Source organism: Petaurus breviceps, unplaced genomic scaffold (assembly GCF_028583685.1).
Source record: "Petaurus breviceps papuanus isolate PSGF00001 unplaced genomic scaffold, PetGlider_PUasm1.0 37, whole genome shotgun sequence".
Lineage (NCBI taxonomy): Eukaryota > Metazoa > Chordata > Mammalia > Diprotodontia > Petauridae > Petaurus > Petaurus breviceps.
Genome location: NW_027186296.1, coordinates 89,899,081 through 89,916,804, shown reverse-complemented (window position 1 = coordinate 89,916,804; position 17,724 = coordinate 89,899,081). Strand labels below are relative to the sequence as shown.

General features: G+C 37.2%; 1 protein-coding gene across 1 annotated transcript in view; it reads right to left on the bottom strand.

The window, feature by feature from the left end:
- TDRD1 (tudor domain containing 1) overlaps window positions 1–17,724 on the bottom strand; it is a 72,765-nt gene that overhangs the window by 39,444 nt on the left and 15,597 nt on the right. The window contains exons 11-12 of the mRNA XM_069097561.1: window positions 16,237–16,407; window positions 15,831–15,938 (exon numbers count right to left, since the gene is read on the bottom strand). Coding sequence (XP_068953662.1) covers window positions 15,831–15,938; window positions 16,237–16,407 — 279 coding nt within the window. The remainder of the gene's footprint in view (window positions 1–15,830; window positions 15,939–16,236; window positions 16,408–17,724) is intronic.

Here is a 17,724-nt window from a genome sequence, read left to right as displayed (position 1 = left end):
TTTTGCCATATGAGTTAGTCTGTTTTTTAAGGTGTTATTTTCTTCAGTCAGGTTGTTGACTCTCATTTCATAATTTTCTTGCATTGTCCTTGTTTCTCTTCCCAATTTTTTCTCCACTTCTCTTATTTGATTTTCAAAATCCTTTTTAACCTCCTTTATGGCCTGTAACCAGGTCATATTTTTCTTTTTTTTTTAGACTAAAATCCATAGATTTTATTCAGATAAATTGCTTTCTAGTCATGCCTCCCCACAATATACTTGTGAAGATGATTTTTCTTTTTTTTCTTTTTGAATACAATTTTATTTTTTTTTACACACACATATATATCTTTGAATATTTGATTTTAAAACTTTCAATTCCAGATTCATTCCCTTCCCCCCCTGCCACCCACCCCCACTGGGGAGACAAGCAGTTCAGTATAGGTTGTACATGTGTGGCTAATGCAAAACAATAACATAGTAGATGTATTGTAAAAGACTGACTATATTTCCCTCCCTCCTATCCCACCTCCCACTTGTTCTGTTCTGTACTTTGATCCTGTCCCTTTTCACAAGTGGGTGCTTCCAACTTCCCTCCCCACCAGCCTGCCCTCCCTTCCATCATCCCCCCTCACATCCCCTTCCCCCCCTATTCTCCTGGAGGGTGAGATCCCCTATTTAGTGTGTATTTCACTCCCTCCTCAAGCCAGATTCAATAGGAATAAGGTTGACCCATTCCCTTTTGCCTTCCTATTCTTCCCCTCCATTGTAACCATTTTCCCTTGCCTCTTCTGTATGAGATAGTTTGCCCCACTCTGTCTCTCCCCATCTCCTCTCATTATATTCCTCTCACCTCTTAATTTCACCTTTTAAGTATCATCCCTTCCTGTTAAATTGGTCCCATGCCCTCTATCTATGTATACCTGTAAACATATATACACACATTCACATATGTATTCATATGCCCGCATACCCTCATATAAAGACATATATATATACACACACACACACACATATATATATATTTCTAATCCCTTCAACTACTGAGAAAAGTTTCATAAGTTACAATTATTGTTTTTCCATGTAGGAATGTCAATAGTTTAACTTTGGCCAGGTGGCTCAGCGAGCAAGAGCACCGGCCCCAGTGCCGGGATGACCCAGATCAAATGCGGGCCCAGACACTCAGCACCACACCCAGAAACAACAACTGGCCGTGCAACCCCAAGCAAGCCACTCAACCCCGATTGCTTTAAAAAAAAAATAGTTCAACTTTGATAAGTTCCTTATAATTTCTTTTCCCTGTTTACCTTCTCATGCTTCTCTTGCCTCTTGTATCTGAATGTCAAATTTTCTATTCAACTCTGGTTTTTTCAGCAAGAATGCTTGAAAGTCCTGTATTCCACTGAATGACCATATTTTCCCCTGAAACATGATACTCAGTTTTGCTGGGTAGGTGACTCTTGGTTTTAATCCCAGCTCCCTTGACCTCCGGAATATCACATTCCAGGCCCTTCGATCCCTCAGTGTAGAAGCTGCCAGATCCTGGGTTATCCTGATTGTGTTTCCACAATATTCAAATTGTTTCTTTCTGGCTGCTTGTAATATTCTCTCCTTAATCTGGGAATTCTGGAACCTGGCTATAATATTCCTAGGAGTTTTCTTTTGGGGATCTTTTTCAGGAGGTGATCGGTGGATTCTTTCAACCTCTATTTTGCCCTCTCGTTCTAAAACATCAGGGCGGTTTTCTTTGAGAACTTCCTGGAGGATGCTTTCTAGGCTCTTACTTTGGTCATGGCTGTTAGGCAGTCCAATAATTTTTAAATTATCTCTCCTGGATCTATTTTCCAGGTCAGTGGTTTTTCCCATAAGATATTTCACATTGCCTTCTATTCTTTCATTTGTTTGGATCTGTTTAACACCATCTTGATTTCTCATAAAGTCATTAGCTTCCATTTGCTCCAATCTAATTCTGAAGCAATGATTCTCCTCAGTGAGCTTTTGAGATTCTTTTTCCATCTGGCAAATTTGACTTTTTAAGGCATTCTTCTCCTCATTGCCTTTTTGAGCCTCCTTTGCCATTTGAGTCAGTCTGTTTTTTAAGGTATTATTTTCTTCAGTCAGGCTGTTGACTCTCATTTCATAATTTTCTTGCATTGTTCTCATTTCTCTTCCCAATTTTTCCTCCACTTCTCTTATCTGCTTCTTAAGGTCCTCTATGGCCTGTAACCAGTTTGTATTTTCCTTTGAAGCTTTTGGTGCAGGAGTTCTGACTTCACTGATTTCCTCCTGTTCCATGCCTTGCTCCTTATCCCCAAAATAGGAGTGTAATGTTGGGATCTTCTGTCTGCTTTGTTTCCTTTGCCTGCTCATTTTGCCACTCAATGATTTGACTTTTGGGCTTTTTGCCACAGTAGGACTCTGCAACCAGACAGGGGAGTTTTCGTCCCAAACGCTGGGGTTTTCTCAGCTGCCGGAGGTATTAGATGGGTGCCCTCTCTGAGGTCTCCACACTCTCTGGCAAGCTGGACACACACCCCAGGACCTCCACCCTAGACTGCAATCCAGATCCAAGCAGGTTAAAGCAAGAGTGATTACCCCTCAGACTGGTGCTTGGTCCCCCTACACTCTGCAGGCCAGGAGCTGAAGCTGCCACATGGTGCTGGCAGGCTGTGCTGGCGTCTCAGCGGTTTCTCGCCCCGGGGGTAAAAGTCACTCACTCCCACTTACTGGTCCCAAAGTCCAGACTGCACTGGCCTCTCACCTTGTCCTTCGCATCTATGTGTTGATAAATCTGGAAACGGCCACAGCTGCTGCTGATCTGGAGTCCCTCTGGCAGGCGGCTGGGTCAGGCCCGCCCTGGGGCTAAAGCCGCGGCGTGGTGCTGGGCTCAGCTCCAGGAGCTCTGCGCTGGCTGATTCCTGCCGGCCTGCCGGGCTGTTCTCGGCAGGAGGTTAGCTTCTCTGTGTCATTTCGTGGGTTCTGCAGCTCCAAAGTTTGTTTAGAGTCCCCTTTTTACATGGATTGGGGAGGGTAGAAGCCGGAGCCGCAGGAGGGTCGTGCTTCTACTCCGCCATCTTGGCTCCGCCCCCCAGGTCATATTTTTCTTGGAAGATTTTGGTGCAGGAGTTTTGACTTCATTGTCTTCCTTCTGTTCCATGCTTTGATCCTTTTTGTCCCCAAAATAGGAATCTAAAGTTGTACTGCTCTGCTTGCGTTGCTTCCTTTGCTTGCTCACGTTGCCACTCAATTACTTGACTTTTGAGCTTTTTGCCACAGTAGAACTCTGCTACCAGAAAGGGGAGCTTTGTCCCAAATTGCTGGGGTTTTCTCAGCTGCTGGAGCTATTACTTGGGTGACCTCTCTGAAGCCTCCACATGCTCTGGCAAACTGGTCACGCACCCCAGGACCTCCACCCTAGAAAGTGATCCAAATCCAAGCAGGTTAAAGCAAGAGTGACTGATTACCCGTCAGACTGGTTGCTTGGTCCCCTACAATCTGTAGGCCAGGAGCTCTGAAGCAGTCACATGGCTGCTTCTCCCTCCAGAGGGTAAAGGCCAGACCCCACTCCCGAACTCCCAGTTCCCAGAGTCCACACTGCACTGACCTCTCACTTTGTCCTTAGCATCTATGAGTTGGTAATTCTGGAAAGCGCCACAGCTGCTGGTGATCTGATATCCCTCCAGCCAGCTGGCTGGTTGTGGGCACCCTGAGGCTAAAACCGTGGGCTCATGCAGGACTGGACTCGGCTCCCAGAGCACTGCACTGGCCCCTTCCTGCCGGGCCATCTTCAGCGGGAGGTTAGCTTCTCTCTGTCATTTTGCGGGTTTGGTAGCTCCGAAGTTTGTTCAGAGTCATTTTTTACATGAATTGAAGGAGGTGGGAGTGGAAGCTGCATGTCAGTCCTGTTTTTATTCAACCATCTTGACTCTATCCCCCAAATAGTGAGTTCTTATTCCTAAAAGCTTACATCTTTGGGTTTATCAAATGCTATGTTACCACAATGATTTACTACTGTGTATTGTGTACCTAATCTATTCCACTAATTTCTTAGCCAGTACCAGATTGTTTTGATGATTATCACTGTATGACACATTTTGAGATCTGATACTTCTACGCCATGTTCCTTCACATTTTTTCCTTCTTTTGATATTCTTAACCTTTTAATCTTCCAAATGAATTTGATTATTTTTTATAGTTCCATAAATAATTTTTGGTTGTTTGATTAGGATGGCACTGAATAAATTAACTTAGGTAGAATTGTCATTTTTACTATATTAGCGTGGTTTATCCATGAGACATTAATATTTTTCCAATTTTTTTCTATCTGACTTGATTTGTGTAAAGTATTTTGTAATTATGTTATTTCCTAGGTTTGCCTTGGCAGATAAGTCTCCCAAGTATTTATATTGTTAGCATTTTTAATGGAATGTCTCTTATTTTTTGCTGCTGGACTTTGTTGGAAATATATAGAAATGCTGATGCTTTATGTGGGTTTGTTCTATATCCTGTAACTTTGCTAAAGTTGTTAATTATTCCAACTAATTTTTTAGTTAATTCTCTAGAATGCTCCAACTATACTATCATATCATCTGGAAAGAGTGATAGTTTTGTTTCCTCATTGACTATTCTAATTCCTTCAATTTCTTTGTCTTCTCTTATGGCTACAGCTACATTTTTAGTATGTTACTGTGTAATAGTGGTGATAATGGACATCCTTGCTTTATTCCTGATCCTACAGGGAAGGCTTCTGGCTTATTCCCATTACAGATAATGCTTTCTGATGGTTTTAGATAATACTTATTTTAAGGAAAGCTCCATTTATTCCTACACTCTCTAGTATTTAAAATAGGAATGGGTGCTACATTTTTTCAAAAGCTTTTGTATCAATTGAGATAATCATTTGATTTTTGTTGATTTTATTATTGATATGGTCAATTATGCTGACAGATTTCCTAACACTGAACCAGCCCTACATTCTTGCAATAAATCTCACCTACTTACAGAGTGATCCTTGTGATACACTAGTTTTGATTGGCTAGTATTTTATTTAAATTTCTTGCATCAATATTCATTAGGGAAATAAGATTTATAGTTTTCTTTCTGTTTTAACTCTTCCTGGTTTAGGTATTGGCACCATATTTGTAGCATAAATGGAATTTGGTAGGACTCCTCATTTAACAACTTTTTCAAATAATTTATATAATTGTTTGAATTAATTGTTCTTTAGATGTTTGGTAGAATACACTTGTGAATCCATCTGATCCTGGTGGTTTTTTCCTAGAGTTAATTAATGGTGGCTTCCTTTCTTTTTCTAAGATAAGGTTATTATTCTATTTCATCTTCTGTTAACTTGTTATTTATAAATATTCACCTATTTCATTTAGATTGTTAGGTTTATTGGCATACACGTGGGCAAAATATCTTCTAAAATTACTTTAATTTCATTTTTATTTGGTGGTGGGTTCATCCTTTTCATCTTTGATACATATAAACTGGTTTTTTTCCTGTTTGTTTTTTTTTTCAAATTAACCAATAATTTGTCTATTGGCCCCCATAAAACCAGCTCCTAGTTTTATTTGTTACTTCAATGGGCTTATTTTCAATTAAATTAATTTCTCCTTTGATTTTCAGATTTCCCAACTAGGTGTTTTATTAGAGATTGTTAATTTGTCCTTTTTCTAGTTTTTTATTTTTTGAGTTATATGCCCAATTCACTGACTTCTTCTTTTTTCTATTTTATTGATGTAATTTAGAAATATAAATTTTCCCTTAAGTACTGCTTTGGCTGCACTACATAAATCTTCATAAGGTGTCTCATTGTCATCATTCTCTTTGGTGAAATTATTGTTTCTTTGATTTATTAAATGATTTATTTTTTATTTATTAAATAAAAATGATTTATTCTTTGAACCACTCATTCTTTAGGATTAGATTGGTTTCCAATTAATTTTTAATCTGTTTGCATGACCCACTATTGTATATAATTTTTACTGCATTATTATCTAAAAAAGGTACATTTAATAGTTCTGCTTTTCTGCATTTGGTTGTGAGATTCTTAATGTCCTAATACATGGTCAAGGTGGAAACAAAATATACTTATTTCTATTCCCACTCAATTTTCTCTAGAGGTCTACCACATCTAACATTTCTAAGATTCTATTCATCTCTTTTTTTTTAATCAGATTTATTTAATTCTGATATAGGAAAGATAAGGTCCCTGCAAGTATACTTTTACTGTTTATTTCCTCCTTAAACTCATTAAACTTTTAAGAATTTGGATACTATACCATTTGATGCATATGTTTAATATTGATAATATTATATTGTCTATGTTACCTTTTAACATAATGTAATCCTTACTTATCTCTTTCAATTAGGTCTATTTTTGCTTTTGCTGTGTCTGAGATCAGGACTGCTATCCCTGCTTTTTTACCAAAAAATATTCCACTTCAGTAGCTCTTCATTTTCACTCTATGTCTGTTTCAAGTCTGTTTCTTGTAACAACACATTGCTGTGTTCTGATTTTTACTCCATTCTGTCATCTGCTTCTGTTTTCACAATTGTGATTACTATGTATTTCCCTCCATATTTTTCCCCGTTTATTCTTTTCTTGCTCTCTTTTTAAGGTGTCCCTCCTCAAAAGTCAGTCTGACTTTTGATTACTACTTCCTTTAACCCACTCTCCCTTCTATCACTCTGTTACCCCTTTTCTCATACCCTTCCCCTTCTACTTCTCTGTTGGGTAAGATTTCTATACCCAACTGAGTATGTATTATTCCCTTTTTGAGCCAATTCTGATGAGAAGAAGCTTCAAGCATTGCCTACCATTCTCCAATCTCCTCCTCTGCTGTAAAAGCTCTTTCTTTAGCACTTCTTTTACATAAGATAATTTTCCCTATTCAACCTTCCACCTTCTCCCAGGGAATTCCTCTTTCTCACCCCTTAATTTTAATTTAAAAAAATTATACCATCATAGTCAACTCATACTCATGCATTCTGTCTCCTTTTAACCACCCTAATAATTATGATAAAGTTATTAGGGGTCACAAGGGTCATCTTTCCATATGGGAATATATATAGTTTAACTTTATTGAATCCCTTATGATTCCTCTTTCATGTTTACCTTGATATACATCTTGAGTCTTGTATTTGAAAGTCGCTGGAGGTGACCAGTGGATTCTTTCATTTCTATTTTACCCTTTGGTTCTAGGATATTGAGGCAATTTTCTTTGATAATTTCTTGAAAAATGTTGTCTAGGCTCTTTTTTGAGCATGGCTTTCAGGTAGTTCAATAACTTTTTTTTTTGCTTTTTGGAGGGCAATTGGGGTTAAGTAACTTGCCCAAGGTCATATGGCTAGTTTTGTGTTGTCTGAGGCCACATTTGAACTCAGATCCTCCTGACTCCAAGGCTGGTGCTCTATTCACTGCACCACCTAGCCACCCCAAGTCCAATAACTCTTAGAATATCTCCATTCAATATATTATTTTCCAAGTCAGTTTTTTTTTCTCCAACAATACCTTTCACATTTTTACTAATTTTTTTTCATTCTTTCAAATGTCTTTGTTTCTTGATGTCTCATGGAATTATTAGCTTCCACTTGCCCAATTTAAATTTTGAAGGAATTATTTTCTTCAGTGAACTTTTGTACCTCTTTCCATATGGCCAACTCTGCTTTTTAAAGGAGTTCTTCTCTTCAGTGGATTTTTGTGTCTCTTTTATCACTTGGCCTATTCTATTTTTTTTTTAAAGTGTTTCTTTCTTCAGTATTTTTTTTTTGTGCCTCCTTTACCAAGCTGTTGACTTTTTTTCACAATTTTCTTCCATCGCTCTCATTTTTTCCTCCACCTCTTTTATTTGACTTTTAAAATCCTTTTTGAGCTCTTACAGGAATTCTTTTTGGGCTTGGGTCCAACTGACATTTTTTCCTGAGTCTTTACACATAGTTGTTTTGATTTTGTTGTCTTCTTCTGAGATTAGAATTTGGTCTTCCCTGTTACCACAGTAAGTAACCACTATGGTCAAGTTCTGTTGCACTGGGTTGGGAGAGAACTGCAGTCTAGTGCACAGGTCTAGCACAGACTCAACCCAGGCAAAGCCAGAGGAGACCCCAGCAGACTAAATCACTGTCAGCAGTGGCAATTCCCAGATCTCTCAGCTCAGGGGGGAGGAGTCTGTCTTCTTCTGAGAGAAAAGCACAGTCCTGTACAGGGCAGCAGCAGCTATTCCTGGGGCTATCAGCCCACAGACTAAATGTTTGAAAGTCACCTATTTAAACTCCCAGGAGCCAAGATGGCAGAGTAAGCAGTAAGTCGCTCTCGCCCTCCCCTGTTGACTTTTAAAAACACAGAAAATATTGCCCCAGAAAAAATCCCAGGGTAGAGGAGCAGGCACGTGCCAATACAAGGCACACACCACCTCTAGCTCAGCACCAGGTAAACTACCAGACCACTACACTATCCAACTGACAGCACCTGAGGCCCAGACATGGCCACCACACATGAAGTCTGGGACAGTGCCCTCTGAGCCCCAGAAGCAGAGATCAAATTTAGAAGTCAGAAAAAAGGGCAAACAACATGAGCAAGAGAATAGAAAAAAATCAATGACCATGGAGAAATATCTTGGTGACAGGGAAGATCAAAACACAAATTCAGGAGAGGACAATATGGACACACATCTGAAAGGGCATTATCAACTGGTCTCAAGCACAAAAAGTCTTGAAAGAGCTCAACAAGAATTTTAAAAGTCAAATAAGAGAGGTAGAAAAAAATTTTTTAAATACAACTGACAAAATGGAAAAAAAAATACACTGAAGAAAAGAACTCTTTAAAAAGTAGAATTGGCCAAATGGAAAAGGAGATACAAAAGCTAACTAAAGAAAGTAATTTTTTTTTTTTTTTAAGCAATTGGGGTTAAGTAACTTGCTCAAGGTTACCCGGCCAGTTATTTCTGGGTGTGGTGCTGAGTGTCTGAGCCTGGGATTCGATTTCCAGGTCATCCCAACACTGGAACTGGTGCTCTTACTCGCTGAGCCACCTGGCCACCCCTAAGCAATTGGGGTTAAGTAACTTGCTCAAGGTTACACGGCCAGGTGTTTCTGGGTGGGTGCTAAGTGTCTGAGCCCGGGATTCGATCTCCAGGTCTTCTCAACACTGGAGCCAGTGCTCTTACTTGCTGTGCTACCTGGCCGCCCCAAGAAAGTAATTTCTTAAAAATTAGAATTGGGGGGGGGGTGGCTAGGTGGCACAGTGAATAGAGCACTGGCCCTGGAGTCAGGAGGACCTGAGTTCAAATCTGGCCTCAGACACTTAATACTTACTAGCCATATGACCTTGGGCAAGTCACTTAACCCCAATTGCCCTACCCTTCCATCTCCAAAAAGCAAAAAAAAAAATTAGAATTGGGCAAGTGGAAGCTAATGACTCTATGAGACACCAAGAATCAGTCAAACAAAATCAAAAGAATCCAAAGACAGAAGAAAATGCAAAATATTTCATTGGCAAAACAACTGGCCTAGAAAACAGATCTAGGAAAGATAATTTCAGAATTATAGGTCTACCTGAGAATCATGATGAAAAAAAGAAGTTGGACAGAATCTTTCAAGAAATTATCAAGGAAAACTGCCCTGATGTCCTAGGACCAGAGGGCAGTATAGTCATCAAAAGAATCCAGTGATCACCTCCCAAAAGACATCCCAAATTGAGAATGCCAAGGAATATTATAGCCAAATTCCAGAATTATCTGATCAAGAAAAAAACTGCAAGGAGCTAGAAAGAAGCAATTGAAATATCGTGGAAACACAGTCAGGATTATGTAAAACCTTGCAGCTTCTACAAAAAAAGATTGGAGGACTTATAGAGGGCAGCTAGGTGGCACAGTGAGTAAAAGCGCCAGCCCCGGATCAGAAGGACCTGAGTTCGGTTCCGGCCTTAGACCCACACACACACGAAAAAACTAGCCATGTAACCTTGGGCAAGTTACTTAACCCCAATTGCCCTCCAAAAAAGGCAAAAAAAAAAAAAAGATTGGAGGGCTTGGAATATGATATCCTGTAAGGAAAAGGAGCTAGGATTACAACCAAGGATCAACTACCCAGCAAAACTGAACATAATCTTTCAGAGGGGAGATAGACATTCAGTGAAATCAGAGACTTCCAGACTTTTCTGATACAAAGACCAGAAGTCAAGAGAAAATTTGATCTTCAAATACAAGACTCTAGAGAAGCATAAAAAGGTAAACAGGAAAGGGAAAAAAACAAATATGTTATTTGAAAGACAAACTGTTCACATCCCTACGTGGTAAGTTGATAAAAACTCTTGAAAGTAATTTTTTTTTTTAAGCAATTGGGGTTAAGTAACTTGCTCAAGGTTACCCGGCCAGTTATTTCTGGGTGTGGTGCTGAGTGTCTGAGCCTGGGATTCGATCTCTTGAAAACTGTTTCATTATATAAAATACAAGGAAAATAGATAGAGGGAGTGGGTTTAAGTTGATTTTGATGTGATGATATAAAACCTAATTAAATGCTGAAAAATTATTGTAATGGGAGAAAAGAAAAGGAGGCAGAAAAGGGTAAATTGCATCACATGATGAGACACATAAACATGTTACAGTCGAGGGAAAGAAAGGAGAGTGATGAGCATTGTTTGAACTTTCATCTGATTTGGCTCAAGGAGGGAATAACATACTGAGGTATAGAAATTTAACTTGCCCTATAGGTGTTTGTAGGGGAAAGGGGAAAGAAAAGGGTGAGAGGCATAGGAGGAAAGGAAGAAATAGTACAGGAAAAGGGAGGGGTGTTGATAAAAGGGAGGACAGATTGAGGGAGGTGGTAGCAGTCAAAAGAAAAACTCTAGTGAGGACGGAAAGTGAGAAGGAAGAAAAGCATAAACAGGCGGGGGATAGGATGGGAAGAAAAACACAAATAGTAACCATAACTGTGAATGTGAATGGGATGAACTCTCCCATAAAACAGAACCAGATAGCAGAATGGATTAAAAATCATAATTCTACAATAAATTGTTTACAAGAAATACATTTGAAACAGAAAGATAGACACTGGGCAAAGGTAAAAGGCTGGAGTAGAATATATTATGCTTCAGCTGAAGTAAAAAGAAAAAAAAGCAGGGGTAGCAATCCTGATCTCAGACAAAGCAAAAGCAGATCTAATTAAAAGAGATAAGGAAGGAAACTATATCCTGCTAAGAGGCACCACAGACAATGAAGCAATATCATTACTAAACATATATGCACCAAGTGGCATAGCATTCGAATTCTTAGAGGAGAAATTAAGGGAGTTACAGGAAGAAACCGACAGCAAAATCATACTAGTGAGGGGCCTCAACCTCCCTCTCTCAGAACTAGATAAATCTAACCACAAAATAAACAAGAAAGAAGTTAAGGAGGTAAACAGAATTTTAGAAAAGCTAGATATGGTATACCTTTGGAGAAGACTGAATAAGGATAGAAAGGAATATACCTTTTTCTCAGTGGTACATGGTACCTACACAAAAGGTGTAAAAAAAAAAAAAACTCACCATGTACTAGAGCATAAAAACCTTGCAATCCAATGTAGAAAGGTAGAAATGTTAAATGCATTCTTTTCAGATCATGATGCAATAAAAATTATATGTATTTATAAAGGGCCATGGAATGACAGAGTAAAAACCAATTGGAAAATAATCTAACCCTAAAGAATGAGGTCAAACAACAAATTACAGAAAAAATAACTTCATTAAAAAAAATGACAATAATGAGACAACACATCAAAACTTATGGGATGCAGTGAAAGCAATTCTTAGGGGAAGTTTTATATATCTCAATGTTTACATGGATAAAAGAGAAAGAAGAGATCAATGAATTGGGCATGCAACTAAAAAATCTAGAAAAAGAACAAATTAAAAATCCCCAATTAGCTACCTAATTAGAAATACTGAAAACCAAAGGAGAGATTAATAAAATTGAAATTAAGAAAACTACTGAATAAATAAAACTAAGAGCTGATTTTATGAAAAAACCAATAAAAGAGATAAATCTTTGGTTAATTTGATTTTAAAAAAGAAAACCAAATTGCCAGTATCAAAAAATGAAAAGGGTGAATTCACCACTAATAAAGAGGAAATTAAAACAATAATTAAAACTATTTTGCCCAACTGTATGCCCATAAATTTGACAATCTTGGTGAAATGGATGAATATTTACAAAAATATAAATTGCCTAGATTAACAGAAGAGGAAGTAAAATACTTAACTCCATTACAGAAAAAGAAATTAAATAAGTCATCAATGAACTCCCTAGGACAAAGTTTCCAGGGCAGATGTATTTACAAGTGGAATTCTTTTTAATATTTAAATAATTCCAATTCTATATAGACTATTTGGGAAAATAGGTGAAGGAGTTCTAACAACTTCTTTTTATGATACAAATATGGTACTTATACCTAAACCAGGAATAGTGAAAACAGAGAAAGAAAATTATAGAGCAATTTCCTTAATAAATATAGATGCAAAAATTTTAAACAAAATAATAGCAAAAATATTATAGCAACTTCTGAGAATAATATACTATGGATTGCAGGGCTGGTTCAAGATGATGAAAACTATTTAATTGATAATATTAACAACAAAATTAACAGAAACCACATGATTATCTCAATAAATGAAGAAAAAGCTTTTGACAGAAAATAACACTCATTCCTATATTAAAAATACTGGAGAGCATAGAGATAAATGAAATCTTTCTTAAAATGATAAATAGCATCTACCAAAAACCATCTTCAAGTATTATATGTAATGGGATAAGTTAGAAGCATTTCCAGTAAGATCAGGGGTGAAACAAGGATGTCTATTATCACCACTGTTACTCAATATGGTACAGAAAAGTTAGCTTTTAGCGATAAGAGAAGAAAAAGAAATTGAAGAAATTGGAACAGGCAAAAAAGAAACAAAGCTATCACTTTGCAGATGATATTCTTAGAATCCTAGAGAACTGAGTAAAAAAGTACTTGAAATTATGAATAACTTAAGCAATGTTGCAGGATATAAAATGAACCCACATAAATACTCAGCACTTGTATATATTACTAACAATGTCCAGCACCAAGAGACAGAAAGAGAAATTCCATTTAAAGTTACTGTAGACATAAAATATTTGGGAGTCTACCTGCCAAAACAAATCCAGGAAGTATATGAACACAATTATAAAACACTTTTCACACAAATAAAGTCAGATCTAAATAACTGGAAAAACAACAGTTACTCAGGGGTAGGCTGAGCTAACATAATAAAAATGACAATTCTACCTAAATTAATTTACTTATTTACTGCCATACCATTCAAACTATTAAAAACTGTTTTATAGAGCTAGGGAAAAAAAATAACAAAATTCATCTTGAAGAACAAAAGGTAAAGAATATCAAGGGAATTAATGAAAAGAAATGCTGGGGAAGGTGGCCTTGCCATACCAGATCTTAAATTGTATTATAAAGCAGCAATCATCAAAACTACTTGGTACTGTCTAAGAAACAAGAGTGGTGGATCAGTGGAATAAGTTAGATATACAAGACACAGTAGCCAACGACTATAGAAATCTACTGTTTGATAAACCCAAAGACTCCAGCTTCTGGGATAAGAACTCACTATTTGACAAAACTGCTGGGAAAAAAACTGGAAAATAGTATGGCAGAAACTGGACATAGAACAATATCTTACACTCTACCAAAATAAAGTCCAAATGGGTACACGATTTAGGTATGATAGATATACTATAAGCAAACTGGGAAAGCAAGGAATAGTTTACCTGTCAGATTTATTATGGAGGACAGAAGAATTTATGACCAAACGACACAGAGAACATTATGAAATGCAAAATGGACAATTTTGATTACATTAAATTGAAAAGTTTTTGTACAAAGTCAATGCAACCAAGATTAGGAGGGAAGCAGAAAACTGGGAAAGAATTTTTACAATGGGTTGTCTCTGAAAACGATCTCATTTCTAAAATATATAGTCAAATTTATAAGAATACAAGTCATTCCCAAATTGATAAATGGTCAAAGGATATAAAAAGGCAGTTTTCAGAAGAAGAAATTAAACTATCTATAGTCTTAAAAAAATGCTCTCAATCACTATTGATTAGAGAAATACAAATCAAAACAACTCTTAGGTACCACATCACACCTGTCAGATTGGCTAACAGGAGAATTATAAATGCTGGAGAGGATATGGGAAAATTGGAACACTAATGCTTTACTAGTGGAGTTGTGAATTGATCCAATCATTCTGGAGAGCAATTTGGAACTCTAAGGGCTATAAAAATGCTCATACCCTTTGGCCCTGCAATACCACTTCTAGGGCTGGATCTCAAAGAGATCATACAAATGGGAAAAGAACCCACATGTACAAAAATATTTATAGCAGCTCTTTTTGTGGTGGCAAAGAACTGAAATTGAGGGGATATTCATCAATTGGGGAACGGCTGAACAAGTTGTAGTAGATGAATGTAATAAACAGAATATAACTATTGTTATAAGAAATGATGAGCAGGTAGACTTTAGAAAAACCTGGAAAGACTTATATGAACTGATACTGAATGAAAAACGAGGAGAACATTGTACACAGTTACAGCCACACCGTACAATGAATAATTTTGACAGACTTGGTTCTTCTCAGCAATGTAAGGTTTTAGGCTCATGATGGAAAATGCTATCCACATCCAGAGAAAGAATTATGGAGTCTGAATGCAGATCAAAGCATACTACTTACTCTCTCTTTTTTGTTTTGTTTCTTCTTTCTTGTGGTTCATTCCACTGATTAAAATTCTTCTTTGCAATATGACTAATGTGAAAATTATGTTTAATGTGCATGTACATGTAGAATCTATATCAGATTGCATGCTGTCTTGCAGAATGAGGAGGGGAAGGAGGGGGAGAAAATTTGAAACTCAAAAGCTTGTGGAACAGAATGTTGTAAGCTAAAAATAAACAAATTTAAAATTTTTAAAAAGGGTAAAATAAGCTAACTGGTGGATCTGTAAGCTTTCAGTTCAGTCCAATCCAATGTTGTAGGAATTAAGAAGAGGTGTGGTGCTCTGCTATATGAACAACCACATTTGAAGCCTTAAACCTGACAACAGGACCCTGACTCTCTTGTGAGCAACCACAAGCACTATTCTTCACTCTAGAACTGTGACCCTGCTTCCTACAACTCAGAACTATGCATTGACAATATTAACAGGGTCCTACATCCAGTGCCAGCAAAGAATACACTGTAACTTCCGATTAGTTGTCTGACTCACAGTGTGTGGGCTGAGAGTTCCTGCCACTGCTGCCGTTGCTGAACTGTCTCCAAAGCCTGCTGCTGGCTTGCCAGGGCATAACCTGCACTGCTACACTCTAGGCCCTACCACTACCCCAGGCAGAACTTTCCTGCCATTCTCCTACTGTCTTGGGCTAGAAAATTGTTTCAACCCAACCTTTTGTTATTCCTGCCACTCTAGAATTAGATTTGAAGTGTTTAATTTTAAAGTTGTTCAGAGGATAAACTGGGAGTGCTCACGTGGGTTCCTACCTTTATTTTTGGCCCTACCTCATCTGCCTTTTTTTAAAAAACAGAATTGACAAATGTTTATAATTTAGCTTTTGCTGTTGCTAACACTTGGTGCAAACTGTGAAAAATTTCTTTTTATTGCTTTTAGTTTGTAATTAATTCTCAGTTTATAATTAGTACTAATTACATAGATTACTTAAAGAGAAGAAAATGGATAATTTTACTGAAAATCCACAATAGCAGTGGGCCAAGGCAGACTGATGTAGCCTTTATCAAACATAACAGAATTGGCTCTATAATTTTCTCTTACCTGAGAACTGTGCACAACAGATATCTCCAATGGCCGGATAAAAGTCAGATTGGGTAGACATTTTATTACAGTACTCACTGAGAGATAGCTGAAGTTCAGCAAGCTGGCCTGTAAACAGAAGGTATGTTTTTATTTTTATTTTTTTTGCAAGGCAATCAGAGTCAAATTACTTGCCAAGGGTCACACAGCTAGTAAGTGTAAAGTGTCTGAAACAGGATTTGAACTCAGGTCCTCCTGACTTCAGGGCCAGTGCTTTATCTACTGCACCACCTAGCTGCCCCTCAGGAAGTATGTTTTTAAAAATACAAATATTCATTTGTAAATTAGTAAGAAAATATATGAAAAAATATACAACAGGAAGAGCGCTGACATTCTTCAGCTAGTGGGTAAAACAAAATTTACTTACGACCACTTTGTAGCTGTTGACAAAAGAAGTCTTCTGGAGTTTGAATATGGGCAACAACACCACAAAATTCCTCTCCAACATTTAGGGATAACACCTTTGGAATGAGATTACTTTTACACTCAGCCAGTGTTTTATCTTTGCTTGTTTTTTCTGTAGGATTTTCAAAATTACCTTCCCAGAAAATTCAAATAACATTTAGGATTAATTAAAATTATAATAACAAAAACCTGTAAATGCATTTTAGTCACTAATAAAAGGAGGCACTCTTAATAAACATGAATTTTCATGAAGATTCCTTTTTTTATTCCATTATCTGAGTGGCTTCAATTTGCAAACAACTTTTAGGTATTATTCCATTAATTTAATATCTGTGTTTTAGAACCACAGCTACAAAAATTAAATGAAAGTCCTAAACCTGACCCCCCCATATTATATATAATATTTATCAGTTATATAGAATCAGATTAAGGGATTTAGTTAAATTAGTGAAATACAGATTAAAAATTACAACACAAAACTGGTAAAGCAGGAACAAAATTTCTTCTAGACAGTGCAGAATCAGGAGAAAGAATTAAAATCTTCCACATTCAGTCTTCAGCTCTACTTGGTTTAACTCCAAAGAACATGATTCCTCCTTGCCAGGTACCTCCTAGAATCAATCCCCTCCCCTTTTCACCTTCCTTTTGTGTGTTGTCTTTCCCCATTAGATATTAAGTTCCTTGAGAAGTGTTGTCTTTCTTATTTGTATCCCCAGTGCCCAGTACAGTGCCTGGCATATAGAAGGTACTTAGTAACAGTTTATTAAATTGAAAATCTATGCTTTCATATTCATGACCAAGGAAAGGTCTGAATCCTATATCCCTTATTTTTTAAATAGAACTGTTTTCAATACCTCTTTCATAGGGTTATTAATGAGAAAAGCACTTTGTAAACATTAAAAGCACTATGGAGAGGGTGGCTAGATGGCGCAGTTAACCGAGCACCGGCCCTGGAGTCAGGAGGACCTGAGTTCAAATATGGCCTCAGTCACTTAACAGAAAACTAGCCGCGTGCCCTTGGGCAAGTCACTTAACCTGAATTGCCCTACCTTCCCCCCTCCAAAAAAGCAAAAAGAAAAATCTAAAAAAAAAAAAAAAAAAAGGCACTATGGAAATGTCCATTCTTATTTTAAATAATGTGGTATACTGAAGGAGATAGGCAGTGGAATATAGGGGGTTGGGTTGCTGAAGTCCTTCTTCCCTCTGGTCTCTGAGCCTCCTCTCAGTACACCAGTCAACTGTCCAAGATTGAATTGCATCAGTAGAATTAAGTTTCTGAACCTCATGCCAACAAAAGAAATTTAGACTCTCCCCCAAATTATTAAGCATGACCTTATTTAAAACAAATTTAAGAGGGTTACCTACTATACATGAAACAAGAAAAGTATACAAATAGTGAGAAGAAAGCATTAAGAAAGAGATTTTATTCCACAATCTCAAACTGGAATAA